This window comes from Durotheca rogersii (assembly GCF_024521655.1).
Source record: "Durotheca rogersii strain YMJ 92031201 chromosome Unknown GGS23scaffold_1, whole genome shotgun sequence".
NCBI lineage: Eukaryota > Fungi > Ascomycota > Sordariomycetes > Xylariales > Xylariaceae > Durotheca > Durotheca rogersii.
The window spans coordinates 2,884,349-2,902,068 of NW_026251232.1; the positions used below are offsets into that span (position 1 = coordinate 2,884,349).

The following is a 17,720-nucleotide window of genomic DNA, read 5'->3' on the forward strand; positions in this document are numbered from 1 at the left end:
GTAGGGGGGTCTACGATCAGTCGATCAGTCGGTCGGTGGTTTTTCGCCGCCGTTATTGTCGTTGTCGCTAGGGCGGCTCGTCGTCGACGGAGAGCATGGCTAGAATTGCCCCGTCGTTGGGTTTGCTACTGGCTAGCTGTCCATCTGTCCACGGTTGCCCTCGTTGCGCGCGCGCTCGGTGGTCGGTCTCGGCGGGGTGGGCAGATTGGCTATAATATGAGCAGGCGGATGCGATGCGGCGGATGCGAAGACATGCGAGGTCGTGAACGCTGTGTAGGGTGGGATGGGACCGAAGGCTTGGGTAGGATTATGCCATACCTATCCGGCGCGTCATCCATCCTCTATTCTATGTTTATGCATACACGGGGTAGAGCGGTATCTTATCGCACCTAATGTACCTAAGTACCACAAGCGACCTCCTTTACCCCTAATAGGTTCTTATATGCAAGTACTACTTGTATAATTCTCCCGCTACCGTCTTCTTGTTACCAACCGCCCCTAGGAAACACCACATACAGAGAGCACGAAACAGCAACAGTAACCCAACATGAATAAAACGCCTATCTATCCAACTGAGGAGTCGGCATAGTCTAGAACGGACGGTCTACGCAGGGAGGGACCGTGCTCGCGTGTGAGAAGATGCCTCCGTCTGGGGGTTGGTTTGGTCTATATAACGATAGGGAGGTCGGATACCTCGTTTTGCAGCTCTATTATTCCATAGCGTGGTCTAATTCACCAAAGAGATGATGGCCCGGCCGCTTTCAACCCCCGCTCTCCCAACTGTCTGCCTCTGGGTTTGGGCCGAAGTGACTGTGAGCCTCCCGGCTCCCCTCCGACCTACCCCTGATGCGGTCGTCTAAAGGTGTATGTGTATATGACGGTATATACATGCTAAAAAAACGAAAGAGAAACCAAAGAGGTAAACTGACGACGATAGGGCGCCGTGGATTCCCCTAAACGCCTTCGAAAATGCAGGCTTACTTGCTCCCCGCACGTGCGCACGCACACAGTCGCGTGCCACGCAGACTTTCCCGTTCAGCTCCCATTCTAAACCCTCCGTACCGAATCAGCCAGCCGGACGCATAGTTCGAGAGCACACGCGTGGTACTCCAGCGGCGCCGGCCGATACTCGCGACGTATCTTTCTCTTGGCCTCCATGTCTCAATCCGCCTTCCCCCCTTTCGCTCCCGAGGCTGCCGCCGTCGTCGCCGGAGGTGCCGAGCGTCCCCTCGCCGAGCCCTCTTGACCGTTCCTCCCGGTAGTCAGGCCGTACCCGTAAAAGCTCCGGCCCGAGACACCAGCCTCCGGCCTCCCACCTCCTTCACCGGCTCCGCCCCGGGGCTGCGTCGGCGGCGACCGTACGTCGTCGCTGCGGGCATCCATGAGCTCGATGAGGTCCAGGTCCTCGGATGGCTTCCGGTGGGCGCCCAGCCTCGGCGTGCTGGGCCGCTTCGCCCACGCGCCGCGCAGCCACGATTCGATCGATGCCGCGGCCTGCTCGAGTCCCGTCCCGTTCCGCGTCGGTGAGGCCGCGTCCCGGCCCTCCTCGAAGGAGCTCTCGACGATCCCCGCCGCATCGTCCGTTGTGCTGCCGAACCCGAAGTGCGCCGTCTCCGACCCCATTACCGACATGGATGGCATCGAGTCGATGTTGAGGCCCGGCAGTCGCTTGTTGACCCACGTGTTTAAGTAGTCCTTGGCCGGGCCCGGCGCCTTCACGCTCTTCCCCATCGACCCCACCCCTCCCGGCCTACGCATCCATAACGGGACGTTCTCCCCTTGTCCCAGGCTGTTTACCCTGCTTCTAGCAGACGACGACGCTCCTGGGCTCGTGATGACCGGTCGGGTGCTGATGGAGCTCTGTCGTCTCGACGAGCGCTGGCCCGGGCTATCGACGGCCTCGGACGAGTTCGTGATGACTTTGGACAGGTCAAGGGAGTGGCGTGGAGTCGAGAAGCCAGAGGTAGTGTGGATGCTCTTCTTTCGTCTGGGGGGGAAATAGCCCATAGATTTCCTTGAAACTCTCACAATCTCCACCGGCTCCTGGACCGAATCCAATTTGACCCATCGGACGTGGGTCCAGGGTGGATCATCATCGTCTTGTTTCTGCTGCTCGGCCGCCTTCCCACCGACGGGTCCAAAGTAATCGTCGTGAAATGGTTGGTGTGTCTGCTGCGGGGCAGATGCGGCGGGGTTGGCGAAGTCGGCCGACCGAGGTTGCGGCGTGGTAGCTAGGTGGTCAACCTTCTGGGTAGGAAAAGACGGGGGGGCGCAAGGCCGGCCCTTGATCTCGCACGCGTCGACGGGTATCATTAGTTCTTTGCGTACTTGAATGTCATCTCGGGACCAGAGGCCATTGGTCTTCCTAAGCGCGTGCTCCCGACATCGATAGCGGAGGACGACGCCCGCGTACGTGTCCGTGGGCTGCACGCGGTGCAGGTACGCCAGCTGCTCCTCGTCAGCAGGCTCGCTTACACTACGCGGGGTCTCGTCCGAGTTCCTCCTCTTGTATCGACCGGCTACGTCCAGGCCGCCGTTCACGCCTTCGTAGCTCTCCAGCACGCTAGCCCTCTTCCTAGCTTTTAGCTGCGCTTCTCGCTCGGCGAGGGACCCGGCCGCGATGTCTTCGGCCGCGGGCCGCGATCCTGCTGGCGGCGCTGGCCCCCAGCTCTCAGGCGGCTTGCCGGCACTCTTACTGATCGTGCCGATGCCGCCCAGTCCCTTCCATATTGATTTCTGGGGTGGCTTACCACCCCCACGGCTGTTCGGACGCGAGATTTCGCTGCTGTATCCACCTTCTAGCAATGACGACGCGAAGTCCTGGACGGTGGCCCAGCTCGGAGCCCACGGGCCCTCGAGCAAGCCACGCGAGAAGGCGTTAGATGGGCTGGACCGGCCGCTCTCGGTAAACCGGCTGTTGCCGAGGCGGGCAGAAGGCATGGGGCTCGCGCCTCGACTGGGTGCGGGGCTCTGGCTGGGTGTCAAGCTCGACGCTTTGGCTGGGTCCCGACGAACGGGGGCCTTTCTGCTCCGCGACCGCATCGAGGTAGCATCATCGACACCGACCGGCACTAGAGCCGTGCTGGAGGAAGGGCCGGACCGCCTACCTATATCGGCCATGGTCAAAGAAGACACGAGCCTAATAAGGCTATGACTAGCGTTGTTCCTGTGATAACATTGATTTCGTGGGCAGGGGGCGGCTCGAAGGGAAGACCGGCAGCGTTCTCGTCTCGTCTCGTCACGTTGCCGGATGTACAGCCACGGGTCGGTCAGGGCCAGTCCGGCGGCGGCATTGGCGAAGGGGATGACGGAGGACAGAAAGGCTGTGTCCGAGAAGCTGGCGAGGACGTGCGAGCGGGTTGTGGTCGTGCGGTGGGGAGATGGATTGAGGTGCCTGGCGTGATCGGAAAGGTCAAGCTCGGCGAGACAGCGAAGCGGAGAGAAGGTGAAGATGAGGTTCAAGTCAGGTAGCGAGGCATGTACCTAGGAGATTCTGCGCCGTCCTGCTCCACTGCTCTACGTGAGGTAGGCAGTAAGGAGGAGAGAGAGATGAGATGGATGTTGTTTTGTATCAGCCGTCTGCTCCGTTGTCTTCTCTCGCACCGTTGGTGAATTAAACGAGTCCAAATTACATTAGGAGTTGGTGGAAATGTACACGTACCGCCCATTGGATTTCCACCCCCCCCCCCCAGGTCGATAGGTAGTACCATAGGCTGGTATGTATCTCACATCGCGACCAGGGTATGCACGTCATGTACTGTACATGGATACGTGTACTTGTTGGTACTAATATTCCTTGGGAGGGACCTCCTTTTAACCCCGCAGACCTACCTAGGTACCTCCTAACCTACCTTAGGTACCTCCTCTGGGCACCGAACAAAGGGCACCTATATGGAGGTAGGTACCTGCCTACCTACGTAGCTCATTCCAACCGGCGGAACGGTGTTGGCGGGCGCCGAAGACCCGACCTACGGGTAATCGGGAAGAGGAGGTACCTGGATAGGTATGTTAGGAGGTACCTTACATAGCCTTAAGTATTGTGCCTACTGTGCACCCGTAGCAGGTCCATCCTCCCTTAGGTACCTTAGGTACATGCCTCCTCTACGGCCTAGCCGGGCAGTTAGATACCGGTAACGTATCATATTCTCACATTCCTGTATCCCAGGTTGTCTAGGTAGGTACCTGCGTACCTAAATATACAGTCGTAGTAGGCAGCTAGGTGCGTATTGCCGCGCGGAACTCCTCTGGAGATATATCTATACTTAGGGCAACATCCCGCCTCCCAACACCACGGCTTACCTACCTCCTACCTACCTAGGCACCTACCTAATGAGGCATGATCCCGTCCTAAACATAGGCCTATATAAGGCGTTGTCAGTAGGCGCGTGCATCTTACATTATGGCATATAAAACATCCGCCTGGAGATGGCTGAACAAGGACCCCCCGCGTTTGAAGTTAGGTGAGCACCTTTCCTCTGAGACAGACAATCTGTGCAGCCCGTCCCAGTTTCCGGTCCCCGACTCGCTAAAAAAAAAAAGCGATATGTGTGCATCCACTACAGGCGGATCATGGACAATACAGGTAGGTAGGTAGGTACTGTGGCATGCCGGTAAGACACTACTGCGACGCCCCACCCCTTCACCATCACACACACATACACACATATTACCTATATATAATGGAAGATTTTTGTTTTCATCCACATGTTGCGCGCCGTCGCCTCCGTCGTCATCGCTACCACCTTAGGTAAGGCCTACATACATATATATACGTGTAGGTATCCAGAGAACCCATAGATCCCCGAACCCTCTGAGGATGAGCGCACCCCAAAACTCCAAACCCGCGAGGTCGGGTTGCACAATGGCGGCCAGCCAGCCCGCTCATTACACCGGCCGCCGCAAATATATCCAAGTCGCTTAGAGGCACGGTGCGACACGTCTCCCGAAAATATCGGGGACAGGCAACGGCAGTACTCCGGCTCACGCAGCGGAGCCATCCCGGCTAGGCTCTGTGCAGGCAAGCCGGACATACAGAATCCCGATTGATGTGTGTGTATGTGTGTGTATATGTGTGCGTGTGTCTGCAGCTCACCCCAACGATACGTCGAACCCCGCTACATTCATGTCGTTACCGTTGATACCGAAGAATTGGAACCTATATCGTCGAGGTCATCACTTAGCAAACTCGTCTCTCTACCACGACGGGTTCGGTCGGGTCGGGTCAACATACCAGTCTTCAACGTTCAAGGCGGCCGGCACAGGCCGGCCTTGCGCGGACCCGGTGCTCCAGCTGTCGCTCGGGCTTTGGCCGTCCGGCAGTCCCGCGCCCACCTCGCCGCCCGGCCATAGGTTGTTGTTCGTCTGGGCCTGGAAACCTCCGGCTCCTGGTTGCAACGATGTGTTAGCCTGCTGCGGGTTCGGACTTGTCAATTTGTTCGGCATCCGGCGCTGCACCTGGTCCGGCTGCCCGATCAACTGTGAGAACATACCGCCCTGCATTGGAGAGACGAGGTTGGGGTCCAAGCCGTGCTGGTTCTGCGAAGGAGACACCTGCGGCACCGGAAGGTTGGTGTTCTCGGGGAAGAGCTGGTCGGGCTGGAAGTTTTCCCACAGCGATTGCGACAGGTTCGGCGAGTTGCGGGTCACGAGATACAAGTCTGGCGGCGTGGCCGGAACCGAGAAGGACGGGTTGAACGGGGTCGCCGGTCGCGTGTGTGGCCTGCTGTTAGTTCCCATGAAGGTGTCGCCGGACCTGGCGTTCGGCGAGCTGAGGGGCGGTCCCATGTGGACTTGGGCTGCTGTCGGTTCGTTCCTGGGCGTCTGGGGGCGCGACCGCTCGTACGATTCCTGATGGACCGGTGTGTTGATGCTGAAGTCGATGGCCATCTCATCGTACTTCCGCTTCGCCGATTCTTGTTGCCTTTGATGATGCTGCTCCAACTGCGCTAAACTCTGCTGGGCTTTCCTATGCCGCCTGCCCGCGGCCTTCTGTAACCGCTCTTCCAGGCTCCTATTGCCTAGGATGGATTCGAAAAGCGTGTATACCATCTTGCCCACGAGCCAGATCCTCGAGACCTCCTTCAGCGCCTCCATGCAGGTCCGAATTCGGACCTGCGTGACTTGTTGGATGGACGGCACGGGAGACCGCATCTGGTACACGTGCATGATAAGAGCGGAGAACAAGCTATAGACGACAAAGGCCGGGCAATACTTGAGCTCGTCGTGAGCAGACAGGTTCTCGATGATAGATGTGATCATCCCCGCGGCCTGGAAGGCGATGTTTCGCGAAGGGTAGGACGAGTCGTCCGGGAACCTGGCCGCGTTGCTGCTATTAGGGGGCATGTGCGCTCGGTGCAAGAGACATAAGGTGGTATAGTAATTCGAATGGAGCAATGCGCTCCAAAAATGATGTCGCGGCATCTCCCAGTACACTAGCTTGGGGCAATTCTGTAGCCAGTCTGCCAAAGCCATGTCACTGTGGGTGAGGTCGATGGCGTTCTGACGTCGGCCCTTGGATGCCACCGAGTACTGTTGGGATAAGACCAAGCCCATGATCTCGCACAGTTTGACGTATTGCAGGAAGAATTGGACGTGGATCGGGTCCGGCGGAATTCCACTCGTGTTATCCGGTTCGTCTTCGAGAAAATCGTCTTCGGTAAGCATTTCGACGTCCGAGTCGTCCAGGTTGATATTGCATGGGCGTCCGAGCGCGACGGCCACGGATCGGTCGCGGGTGAAGAGCGTCCACCAGATGCGCTTCCATACCCTCTTATCGACCTTGCTCAGCTGCGACGCTTCCACGCTGCGGTGCATCCCCGTCCCTTGAGCGACAATGATGGCGACCCTGCTCCAGTAGAAGACGTTCTTGGTGACGTCTTCCGGGCCTTCCCAGTACCACCCCATGAGAAGCAGAGCCTGGACGATGGTCACGCGGTCATCTTCGTAATTGGCATCGTAAAGCGCCTTCGCTCGTTTATAGAACGTCAGCGCGGCCGGGGTGGTCGATCCGTTCGAGTCCATGAGCTGCGGGTTGTTGCAGACTCGCGAGCCGGCGAGCAGCACGGCTTGCAGGAGGAGTAAGGAAGGGGGGTTCTTGGGATCTCGATACTGCTTCATGAAGCGAGTCTTATTTATGACGGGCACGATAGGATGTATCCACTTGAAGTAGGAGTCGATGAGCTCGTCGCATAGAGACCTAGGCGGTAGTAAGAAAGCTCCACGTTGATTCAAGATATCCATCTCGATGTTGTCCAACTCGGTCAAGCGATCCCGAGATCCACGCACGTTCCCCGGGAGGGGATAATGCACAACATCGGAAGACCCCTGGCGATCGTGGACGAGGAGCGTTAGATTCGACGATTCGCCGAGGAACGCGACCCTGCCGGCGTCGGTGATGGGGGCACGCGTGAACTTGGGTTTCATGACTAGGTTGACATAGGTATCATTGTCAGCCTCCTCTTTCCTGGCCTGAGACTCGGTGAGCGTCGTCGCGGGGACACCTTCGACGGAGTGGTACATGGGAGGTCGCGCGGGGAAGGTGGTGGACGAGCCGGCGTTGGGCTTCGGAGAGGGCGCTTCGACGACATCGCCACGATCACTGGAGACAAGACACGGTCAACCTCGCAAGCAAAGCAGGGGTCCGAAAGGGTCGGGAGGGGGATGCACGCACCTGTCTGAGTCCTTTGTGGTGCTGGTTTGGGCCTTTTTCCTCTTGGGTTGCGGGATCTTGCATTCGATTTGGAAGGCGACGCAGTTGGTACAAGGGACGCCGAGGCTCGCGGCATCGCATCGCACCTACGAATCGGCTTGGTCAACTAGGGCCCCCGTGAGACAAGAGGATGAGAGGATGGTGCCAACCGGCCTGCCAATGGCGATTGCGGCATCGGGCACGGTAAGGCTAAGGGTTGTCGGGTTCGTACCTTTCTAGCATGGCAGGTCTGTTGATAGCCGAGTGGTCAGTTAGCGATTTGCAGGGCCGACAAGTATTATGGACCGCATTGCTCGAGATGCCTCGGCACGATTGCGAGAATCCCACCCTCACGCCCCAGATAGGGTAGCTCAGGTGGCACTTATAAATCTAGGCAAGGCACCAAACATAGCTCTCTCAATGGAAGAGGGGGAAGGATAAATGATAGGAGCAGCACGCATAGAAGAGGGGGAGAGAGAGGAATTCGCGCACCTCGCAAGCTCTCGAAGCTCGTTGTCTAATCGCATTCGGACCCCATCTCGAGTCAGCCACTTCACTCGGTCGCGGAATCGCAGCGTGGGCGCAAAGCACGCCCACGGCGTGAAAAAAGCGGTACAAACCTTCGAAAGCTCATCTGCCCCTGGGAATTCTGCGTCGACGTCGACCCCGGCGCTGGCGGCGTATTACGGCTACTCGTAGAGGCCGGCGTAGATTGCGAGGGCGAATTCAGATGTTGGGGCGGCTGCGGCCTCGCCGGCTCACCTCCAGAATCCATGCCGACGTCCATCAATGCACGCGACCGCGGAGAGCGAACGATGCGACACCTGCCAGCGACAGTATCTCGGTGCGGAGGGCGGGGCTCGTGTCGAGACGGTTGATGTCGCTGCCGGAACCGAGGCGCTGACCGTGCCGCTCGAAGTTGCCGTCGACTTCACCGTCGCTCGTAGCCGCGCCGTCGTAGGCGGGCGCGCATAAAGCAGAGAGATATATGTGTGGGTGCGTACGTATAGATCTGTATGCGTATGTGCGTGTGCGTGTATATACCGGTTGCGTGCGCGGGTGGTACGGTGGGCAGGTTAGGTCCGGTAAGTATGAGACAGAGAGACTCGGGTCGTCGAACGATCAGCTGGGACTAACGGCGACGTAGGTATGCCCCCCTTTTAGTGCTCCGGGGAGGACGCGAGAACCAAAAAAAAGGGAAGAAAAGAGAAGAGAAAAGGCTGTAGGCCCAGAGGGCAGAGGTCCGGGACGGCGAATGGAACAGGCGATGCGGTGATGGGATGAATGTCCGATGCGACCAGGGACGACGAAGCGGACTCGGATTTTTTTTTTTTTGGTAGTTCCGGCGCGCGCCTCTCCTGCCTGCTTCTTTCTTGCCCGCTCTGCCTGGTCGTCTCGGAGAGGGAGGCGTCCTTGTGGCCGTCTTTGTAGGGCACGTATATGTTGGCGAGGTAGGTGAGCAGGCCAGGCCGTCCCGGGGCACTCCTGGTAAGTAGGTATGTTATAGGTAGGCAATGCGTAGCAGCCGGCGAGTTCTTTCAGCGCGTGCCTATGTACATTCCTACCTTACCTGGCACAGCATAGATAACGCAGCCGGAAATATCCATACGCACTTGCGTAGGGGAACGGGCGAACCGGCGGCAGGGAGGTGTGGGATGGATGGGACGCGATGGGATGGATGTCTTTGTACTCCCCCAATGCTAACGGTGCAGGTGTGTTTTTTTTATGGTGTACAATGGGCGAGGGACCTTGTGGATATGGGTGTAATGGGTGTATAAACCCCGGAACTGCCGTAGCCACCGCGCCTCGTCGATTCTTAGTACGCACTTGGGCCCCCCAATGTGCATATTATGGGGAATGCTAATCGCCCAAGTGCATACCTACATTAACCCCATCCTCTCCCGCCGACCTCAGTCAGGGACGTCCTGGCTGCTAACGTAGGGTGACGGCAACGTAATTCTATATCTCTCTACCTTCCTACCCACCTACCTTATACTGAGGTCCTTCACTACCTGCGCGCGCGCGCGAGGTGAGCGGGCTCGAGAACGGACCCGTTTCGACGCGGGCGGGAATACCTGCGGGATTGATGGCACACCCTGGGCGGATCCAGATGGCTCTCGCCGTACCCACACGTCCGTCCACTATATATGGGTACGTAGGGAGGTCACCCTGCTGCACCCCCCGACCAACTGTGCGATCATCTCGAATCGGTGTCCTGCGTCGTCTCGGGCCCGCGTCGGAAGCCTGCGGAAATCACATCGAGCGAACTCGGGGACGGGACAGCTGCTTGACCGTGTCTCGCAGGTTTGCTTGTCTCATCCCGCGAACGGGTCAGGCGATAAATATGCATCCTCGACCGGCATGTGGTGGAAACCCGCACATACAAGATGCCGGAATCCCACCTACAAGACACGAACTGACAGGTAATAAGGGGCATCGAATCCCTCCGCCCCGATAGGTAAGAGCGTAACCCGCCCGCTAACCCGGGTACGGCACAGATACCTAAGACCGCTCATGTATATAGGTACCTACCTACATTAGGAGATACCTAAGTACTACCTATAGACTTGCCTTAGCTGCCTCATATACCACCTCTTCCTGCGAAGACTTCCATGCATAGATTATTTCCGCCAAGACAACAGGGGAGGGGGGCGAAGAGCCACCTAAGGTACTACTGACATGTGAAGGGTGGCCCCAACAGGACCCATTACGTACCTAACCCTACTCCCCCTCTCCTGTCAACGGTATTCGCGAGGAGATACCTCCTGTAGTAGGTACAGTTAGGTACCTTGGTTGGTACACACCTGAAGTACTATAAACCGCCCTGAGTTGGGGTACGTACAGGTGGTAGTCGGCGCGCTTGCAACGCCGGTGGTTCCCCCCTCCTCGTGTGACTTTTTTTTTTTACGTGTAAGTCGATTACGTTCCCGGCCGATCCTTGCTGCCCCAGTCGACGCTATCGGCGTCGCGCCGGTTTGGGCTCGACCCTCCGTTCCACACGTCGCGACGATTTGAGAACCCCCCCCCGTTCAGCCCAGCCCGATTCCTCAAATCGCCAGCCCGTCATTTATAATGTTTCACCAGGCCCGCTCCTCTCCGCGTCCTAGCCGGATCCCGCCCACGGGTATGGTATGTGCGTGCGTGCGTGAAGATGCGCCGACGTTAGAAACACGTTTGCCCGGGCTGTCTATAAATAATACATCGTGTTGTGCATAACTGCCAGAGGGGCATCCGGATCGACGATGTGTGGTAGATGTGTATGCATGCGAACCTGGACGGGGAGGGAGCACGTATCGGTCGGGATTGGGTGATGATTCTCTCCGCCTGTGGCCTGCTCTTGGCCTTCCAAAACATACGGGGCAGCGGTAGGGAGATATATATGAGTACATCCACATACGGTGGCGCATACGCATTGTGGAGAGTGAGGCCAATGGCAACTTCACGCCCGTCCAAGCTTCCAAGACGTGCCGAGGAATTTGCCGAATCGGGTCACCATCACATCAACAACGCGCACCCCAGCTGCGGTCCCTACCTACGTAATCCCGCGCTCACTATGAGTACATACTGAGTATAATATGCGAACATCTGAGACATGGCTGCCTGACACTCCGCCTCGTCTCGTTACGTACGTATTTATCTATCGAATCTTCTGTCTGTCCCCAGAGCCGACGAGTTACCGCTGCCTACGTAGACTCGGCCAGCGTATCTATCTCCCCCTTTGATCTACTAGCCGGGCCATCGTCTTTGGTCTCCCCGTTGGTAGCTCGCTCTGGGCCGTTTGGCACCGTCCCGTTGCTTACAGCCGTCAACTCATACATACTCTCCACCTCGATGCCGGCGATGAACAACGCACTCACGCCTTCGAGCGCGGCGACGAAGACGCAAAGCAGGCTAGCTATGGCAAAGTGCGTGATCGTGGACCCGATCTCGAGCCACGAACCCTCGTCCTTCACTACCCAGAAGAAGTAGAGGGTTAGTACGTCGCTCATCGCCATCGCGGCCATGAATAGCGCCGACGGCGCCACGCCGATTCTCTTATTGAGAATCCCCAAGTTCGCGGATATGAGCGCAAACGGAATCATAATCTTAAGAACCAGAAGCGCCCCCTGCGAGAAAGGGTCGAATATCGGGATGAGTCGACATACGCTCTCCAAGCTGAAGGAAGAAATCGAAGCGATGTTGCCTGTGCTGAAGAAGGCCGACTGGATAAGGATGAAGAAGAAGAGAGCCACGCGGGTGTCTGACAAAGCCAGCGGCCGGAATTTGGACACGACTGTCTTGGGCGTCGCCTCGGCGGTATTCTTCGCTGCCGGCGCACCGGTCGCTGACCGTAAGAATACGTAACTGTGACGTTCCAGCTGCACCCAGGTGGCCAGAGTCGAGCTGAAAGCAAAGTAGAACAGCCCCTCGTAGGATATGGTGAGAATAACGAAGGTTGGCGCGCACGTCAGGAAAATAACCAGCAACCTATGAAGGTAGTGGTTGTTCGGCTGAAGTCTGTGGGTCAGTGGCATCAACAAGGACACGACCAACACCAACCAGCCTACTACCTGATTTCCGCGCGGTAGGCCCTGCTTAGCTTGTAGCGACAGAGCACTGTCCCGAGTGACCACCATAGCTAATAGGATGAGCCCGATCTACGCGATGTCAATACGGCTAACGGCGAGGACACTCCGTTGAAAATTATCAAATTTACCTGAATGCCAACCAACGCTCTCGAGACCCTGTTAGCCTTTGGAAGGCCGCTGGATCTCTTTGGGCTCGAAAAATCTGCCAAGAGCCTATCCTCAAAAATCAGGTACAGAAGCCCGACAATGACCATGAGCAGGCCGCCAAGCATGCTGTATATCGCGGTGCCCGTCAGCTTAGGATTCCAAAAGTTCAGTCAGGCCAACTCACATCAGCGGGATATTTTCGACCTTCATGGCCGGTAGTAAAGTGAAACTGCCCATTAGTAGACACAACACAAACCAAGTTACGCTCAAGAGAATGTGTTCCTGAAGGAAAGATATCCCTACTGTCAACGGGTAGAAGGCGCCGGCAACGAAGAGCCCTGTAAATATTTCTCGATGAATATATCCGAGGGCCTGCCACTCGGTTATTACTCGATATCTTCGAAGGGGTGTGTGTGGGGGGGGGGAAGAGGGGGGCTAATTACCAGCGATACAATGATACCGACATAGATAATCATATTTAGCACTAGGGTAAAGACGTTGGCGCCAGTTTTGATGTGTCCGAACAAGACCTGTCTGCCCTTGATCAGGCTATCTCTCCGTGCGTATACTTCCTCCCAGAAAAATACAGGGAAAAAGGCATAAGCATAGTACGTGAAGGGCGAGTGAGAGATGACGAAGGACGAATAAAGAAGGACGAGAACGGAAGAGAAGGCAACGACACCACCAAGGGTTCTCGATGCCTGCGTTGTCCCATGTAATACGTGTAGGTCCAAAACCGTAGTTAGAGCATAAGCCATCCATCCAAGATAGCCGATGGTGATGAGAGCTCTCAGAAACAACCAGTCGTAAGTCTGCAAATAGCGCATGCCCTCAAGTCCAATCTTCATCAAGGCGGCGGATTCTTCGATGGCCTCCTCGTAATTCTCGGTGCTGATTAAGTCTCGAATGATCGACACTCGCTTCTCCGGGAGCAGGCCATTCTCCTCGCTCAGGGGCTTGTAAGCTCGATAACGGAGCTCATTCGCCTCCTTGTGGGATTCCTTCACCTTATACATCTCTAGAATCTCCCGAGCGTTCACCAGAGAGGCTTCGGCCTTCTCCTTGATGTCTGCGGATAGGTATGAAAGCGGAAGTTCGCCCACGGAGTTGGCGGGAAACTCGACACCGACTAGATAGGCCATCAGGGCCGCAACATCGGCCTGCTGCACGTCGTTCCTCCTGATGTGATCAAGATTCCAATCCGAGGAGTACTCGTCGTGACCAGGTGCGACGACACCCTCATGTACAGACGGCTTTGCAACACCCGAGCCCCAAGCAATCAATGGGGTTCTCGTGTTATCCGGGTGGCCATCTCCGTGACTACCCCAGTCGCTCATTCCATGGTCGGCAGTGAAAACGAAAGCTGTCCTATCATCACGGTAGAAATCCTGGATTAGCTCGGCTACTTCTTTAACACCTTGATCGACAATTTTGATATTATTCAAGTACTCCTTCGAGTACGGACGGTACGAATGGCCACTGGTGTCAAGCCCTAGGAGATGGAGGAAAAAGACGATCTTGTCTTGCCTGAGGGCACCGTTCAAAGTCTTGTTCTGCTCGGCGGCAGCAAAAAGTTCCTTCACATGATCGAAGACCCATAAGTCCAGGTGGGTTGCGTCTTGAGAAAAGTCCTCGAAGTCGGCATCGTAACAATCCGCGTCTATCCTCCCCGGAGTCGCGCCCTGCTCAAACATGGGGAGGATGTCGGGGCTGCCCCAACTCCACGTGTGAGCGCTCCTATTGAAGACGCTGTCGAAGTTGACCGGGTTGAGTTTCCAGCCGGTTGCCACGGCGGAAACGTCCTCGTAAAGCCCGGCTATAAGCGCAACGTGGCCGGGTCGCGATTCGGTGGGCACTCTGGTGTGGGATACGCCGAAAGTGCCGTGTTCCAGCACGCGGGAACGAAGGTAGGGCGCGAGCGGTCTCGGAACCTCGTCATCTTCCGTCTTGGCGTAGGGTTCAGGAAATGATTGAAACGCCTTGTCCGCACGCAACCCGTCGCCTAGCGGCCGGCGTTAGCAAGAGATCGACCGCGGATCCGGCTTCTTCCACGAAGGAGCGACACGCACCCACAAAGAGGACGAGCCGGTCGGCGGGTGCCCTCTCCCCAGCAGGCCTCTCTAGCTGGTACAACCGCATCCCGCTAACAATAGGACTGACGAAGTAGATGTCGAAAATAGAGTAGATGTAAACCAGGTGGAAGACCACGGCAACGGCCAGGAACCGGAAGCGGCTGGCGCCCGCCATGGTTGCGAGCCGTCAGGGGTCGGTCGGTCTTGCGCGCGTCGTAAAGCGGAGCGAGCGAAAACGAGGGCGTCAAGGAAACAGGTCAAAAGTGAGACAGGTCCGACTTTCAGAGGAGACGTTTGTCAGCTCGAAACGGATCCATGGGAATGAGGGACAGGAAATAAAAGACAGGTATGAGTAGAGCGTGGCAAGTCGCAAGCCATCGGCTCCGTAGGGATATTACGGATTGGAAGGAGAAGGGGTGGGAGGAAAGAAGAAGAGGTAGGTAGTCGGTGGTGAAGAGGTCGCCAATATAAATTGCGAAGCCCGTCGACAAGTTTCCACGTTGCGATAGCCGGTTAAGCCATTTAGGGTCCAACCCGTCTCGTCTCGTCTTGGCTGGCACCTTGCAGGGGATCGCACCCAGCCAGCTGCGGGTCATTGGCAGCTAAGCATTTTGCGATGTACAATCGAGGTACCACGACGGTAACGCGGTCGCGCGGTGCGACCCAAGTACTGCCCGTGTTATATCGGCCCCCTTTCCCCGAGAACACCGTGTTGGCGGGACCCACGCCCCATTGGCTTGCTGCCCGTCACTTTCCGACTACAAGGTGCCTACCTGTGACCTAATACCTCTATATCAGGTACCTACCTGGTATTCTATCAATCCAGGGGGTAGGTAGGTACATTCGCTAAGCTGGTCGCATAGGAGGCACGCTACCCCTCACCGCGATATCACCAAAGGCTCCGGCGCGCCACCTTGACGAACGGGCTATTCTCGCCATTAGAGAGAGGAGAAAGTCCCTCGCAGTGCTGGGTGCAAGGGGTCCCGCCTCGTACCAGAAATCATAAGTAGGTGCTGGAGAACAACGTCCCTGTCTAAGGTACATAACCTCACCTAAGGGAACCGGCCTGTAGAGCAATAGTACACGGATAGGCAATTCATTCATTTCGAACCTGGTATCGAACGCAAACACCAACGCCCAACCGACCCCGACCTCGACCCCTAATCTCACGCTCAGTCGAGACGTTCGGTGAGAGCCTTCATAACTCTGGCGTAGAACCTCGCCGCGTGCGACTGCGGGAACACAATCTCCTCCACGAGATAGTCGGGGAGCATGTCTATCAGCTCTTCGTCGCGGCTCGGATCCAGCTGCGGCAGGTACATAAACTGAGGCTCGTCGAAATTCTCCGTGAGCTCTTCGCCGCCTACGGCCAGCTTGAAGTGGAGAGCTGCAGGTGACAGTGTTAGCGGTACGTGGTCTCGAATGCGGCCGCCGGGACTGGAGAAACCGGTACTCACTTCCGTTTCTACCCGTCTGGATGCAGTCGTACGTCTCTATGCCCTCTTCCCGCTTGACGCCGCGGACAATCAGGCCCGTCAGGTCCCCGTAGAGGACCTCTTTCAGCTGCGCCAACTGCGCCGCTGCCTCGGCGTTAGCGAGGAGCCGGTTGTTCGCGCTGCTTCCCTTGATGGCGCTGCCTGGGATTTTTGTGCTCGCCGTCTCCGCCGACCGGGCTGCGGCGAGTTTCGTGGAGAGCGTCTTGATCTCCGTCTTCGCCTCCGACAGAGAGGCGTCGGTGCTGTTGACTTTATTCAGCAGTTGCTCTATCTTGCCCTGGCTAGCCTCCAGCTGTTGTCTTAAGCGTTGCGATTCCTTTGCCAGCTCTGTCTGGGCAGAGAGTTGCGCCTTTAATGTCGCAATGAGTTGATTGGCGGCTTCGAATCGTTAGCAGAACTTCCCCGCGCAATCGTCCCCTGTTTCGGAACTCACTGTTAGCCCTCTCCTCTCCTTGCTTCTTGAGTCGATCGTAATTGCGCTCGGCCTCCTTAACGCCGATCTCCCGTAAATCGCGATATTTTGCTTCCAATATTTCATACTTCCGGTTCAAGTCACCCAGCCTCCTCCTCATAGACGGATCATGAAGCTCGGAATCTGACGCAGGAGCAGCCCTACGGCTTGCGCTGAAGACGTGATGGGTTCGAGTACCTTGGGCGGAAGAAAAGCCACGGCGAGCCCGGGGCGGCAAATCTTCTATTTCCTCAAACTCGTCGACGCTAACTTTCGTGGTTTCGATAAACTGCGTTTCGGGAATTTCGCGCTCGATATCCGGGGTCTCGATGTTGGACTTCGGTTTACGCCCTCTCTTCGCGGGTGGCCGGGTTGTAGGCTGTAGCTGATCTATGGCAGATACGTCTTCGATGTCCGAGATTCTCGGGGCTTTGGCTACCCTTGGACGTCCTCTCCCTCTCTTAGGTTTATCGTCGCCGCCTACCGGTTCCTCCTCATCTACCGATACGACATCTTCGGGAGCAGGCCGCTTGTTTCCCTTGCCCCGTGTAAGTTTCTCCTGGACATTCACTGGTTTTTCCGCCAGAGCCTTGCGTACAGAAGCCTTCGCTGTCGATGCGGCGGCGGTGGCGGCGGCGGCTCTTCCACTGGTCTGACGCGTCGTGGCTTGCGGTGTCGCTTTAACTTGATTTGCAATCGTCCCCCTGGTTTTCTTCGCTGGGGCCATTTTCGCCGTGGATAGCGCAGCGCTGGTCAAGATATCCGACGCCTCTTCGTCCGAATCCACGAGCCCGAGCAGAGCAGTAGCTCTCGTCCTTGACATTGATCGTGATGGCCAGTTCTCACCACACGCGCCGCGCCGTTGAAAAGGTGCCCCGAGATTTGACTTGCGGGTGATATTATGTAAGCCCGATGCTATGACGATGCGGTGCTAAAGATCAGATGTATTGTTCGGTATTAGGTAGTTTATGTTCGCCAGTCACGCGACGATAGAAGAGGGAGGCAGGTATCCTAGATTGCGATGATGGTGATGATGGTGGTGCTGATGGTGCTGGTGGTGGGATGCGTCAGTCGCCAATCAGGATTGGTATCGAGACGACCCAAGTAAACAAAAAGTGAGCAGGGGCTAGCTAGTACCTAATGGACAGACACAGGTACCTCTAGGCATTCGTCGGCGGACACTCAGTACCCCATTACCGATAGCCGCATATATTTGTACACCACTACTTGTTGTGTTTACCTTGGGTACCTGTAGGTACCACGTAGTAAGTAGAGGTGCACAACGCATCCGGGTTCCTG

The 17,720-nt window shown here is 56.8% G+C and overlaps 4 protein-coding genes across 4 annotated transcripts; all 4 read right to left on the reverse strand.

Moving 5' to 3' along the window:
- Positions 1–433: 433 nt before the first annotated feature.
- Positions 434–3,654, reverse strand: GGS23DRAFT_546353 (uncharacterized protein). Its single transcript, XM_051515025.1, has one exon. The coding sequence runs from the start codon at positions 3,118–3,120 to the stop codon at positions 1,162–1,164; it is 1,959 nt and encodes a 652-aa protein (XP_051377317.1). The 5' UTR covers positions 3,121–3,654; the 3' UTR covers positions 434–1,161.
- Positions 3,655–5,088: 1,434 nt separating this feature from the next.
- GGS23DRAFT_602336 (fungal-specific transcription factor domain-containing protein) lies at positions 5,089–8,462 on the reverse strand (the record flags this gene model as incomplete). The annotated part of the gene is made up of 6 exons (XM_051519314.1): positions 5,089–5,155; positions 5,231–7,597; positions 7,670–7,794; positions 7,920–7,937; positions 8,180–8,204; positions 8,308–8,462. 6 exons carry the CDS (start codon positions 8,460–8,462, stop codon positions 5,089–5,091), a joined length of 2,757 nt encoding a protein of 918 aa, XP_051377318.1.
- Positions 8,463–11,027: 2,565 nt separating this feature from the next.
- On the reverse strand, positions 11,028–15,000 carry GGS23DRAFT_546359 (GPI ethanolamine phosphate transferase 1). The gene is made up of 5 exons (XM_051515026.1): positions 14,472–15,000; positions 12,846–14,404; positions 12,587–12,774; positions 12,384–12,528; positions 11,028–12,324 (listed from the first exon to the last, which is right to left on the reverse strand). Exons 1-5 carry the CDS (start codon positions 14,647–14,649, stop codon positions 11,371–11,373), a joined length of 3,024 nt encoding a protein of 1,007 aa, XP_051377319.1. The 5' UTR covers positions 14,650–15,000; the 3' UTR covers positions 11,028–11,370.
- On the reverse strand, positions 15,001–17,645 carry GGS23DRAFT_546360 (chromosome segregation protein Csm1/Pcs1-domain-containing protein). Its single transcript, XM_051515027.1, has 3 exons — positions 16,404–17,645; positions 15,932–16,348; positions 15,001–15,861 (listed from the first exon to the last, which is right to left on the reverse strand). Exons 1-3 carry the CDS (start codon positions 17,242–17,244, stop codon positions 15,647–15,649), a joined length of 1,473 nt encoding a protein of 490 aa, XP_051377320.1. The 5' UTR covers positions 17,245–17,645; the 3' UTR covers positions 15,001–15,646.
- Between the last annotated feature and the right edge of the window lie 75 nt (positions 17,646–17,720).

Bases quoted from the DNA above. Each gene is read 5' to 3' on its own strand.
- GGS23DRAFT_546353 (XM_051515025.1), bottom strand. From the start codon at position 3,120: ATGGCCGATATAGGTAGGCGGTCCGGCCCTTCCTCCAGCACGGCTCTA.
- GGS23DRAFT_546360 (XM_051515027.1), bottom strand. From the start codon at position 17,244: ATGTCAAGGACGAGAGCTACTGCTCTGCTCGGGCTCGTGGATTCGGAC. The intron at 16,349-16,403 runs GTGAGTTCCGAA...AACGATTCGAAG, and splicing joins AGGAGAGGAGAGGGCTAACA to CCGCCAATCAACTCATTGCG. The intron at 15,862-15,931 runs GTGAGTACCGGT...TGTCACCTGCAG, and splicing joins CCAGACGGGTAGAAACGGAA to CTCTCCACTTCAAGCTGGCC.
- GGS23DRAFT_546359 (XM_051515026.1), bottom strand. From the start codon at position 14,649: ATGGCGGGCGCCAGCCGCTTCCGGTTCCTGGCCGTTGCCGTGGTCTTC. The intron at 14,405-14,471 runs GTGCGTGTCGCT...GCCGGCCGCTAG, and splicing joins CCGGCTCGTCCTCTTTGTGG to GCGACGGGTTGCGTGCGGAC. The intron at 12,775-12,845 runs GTAATTAGCCCC...ACCGAGTGGCAG, and splicing joins TCGGTATCATTGTATCGCTG to GCCCTCGGATATATTCATCG.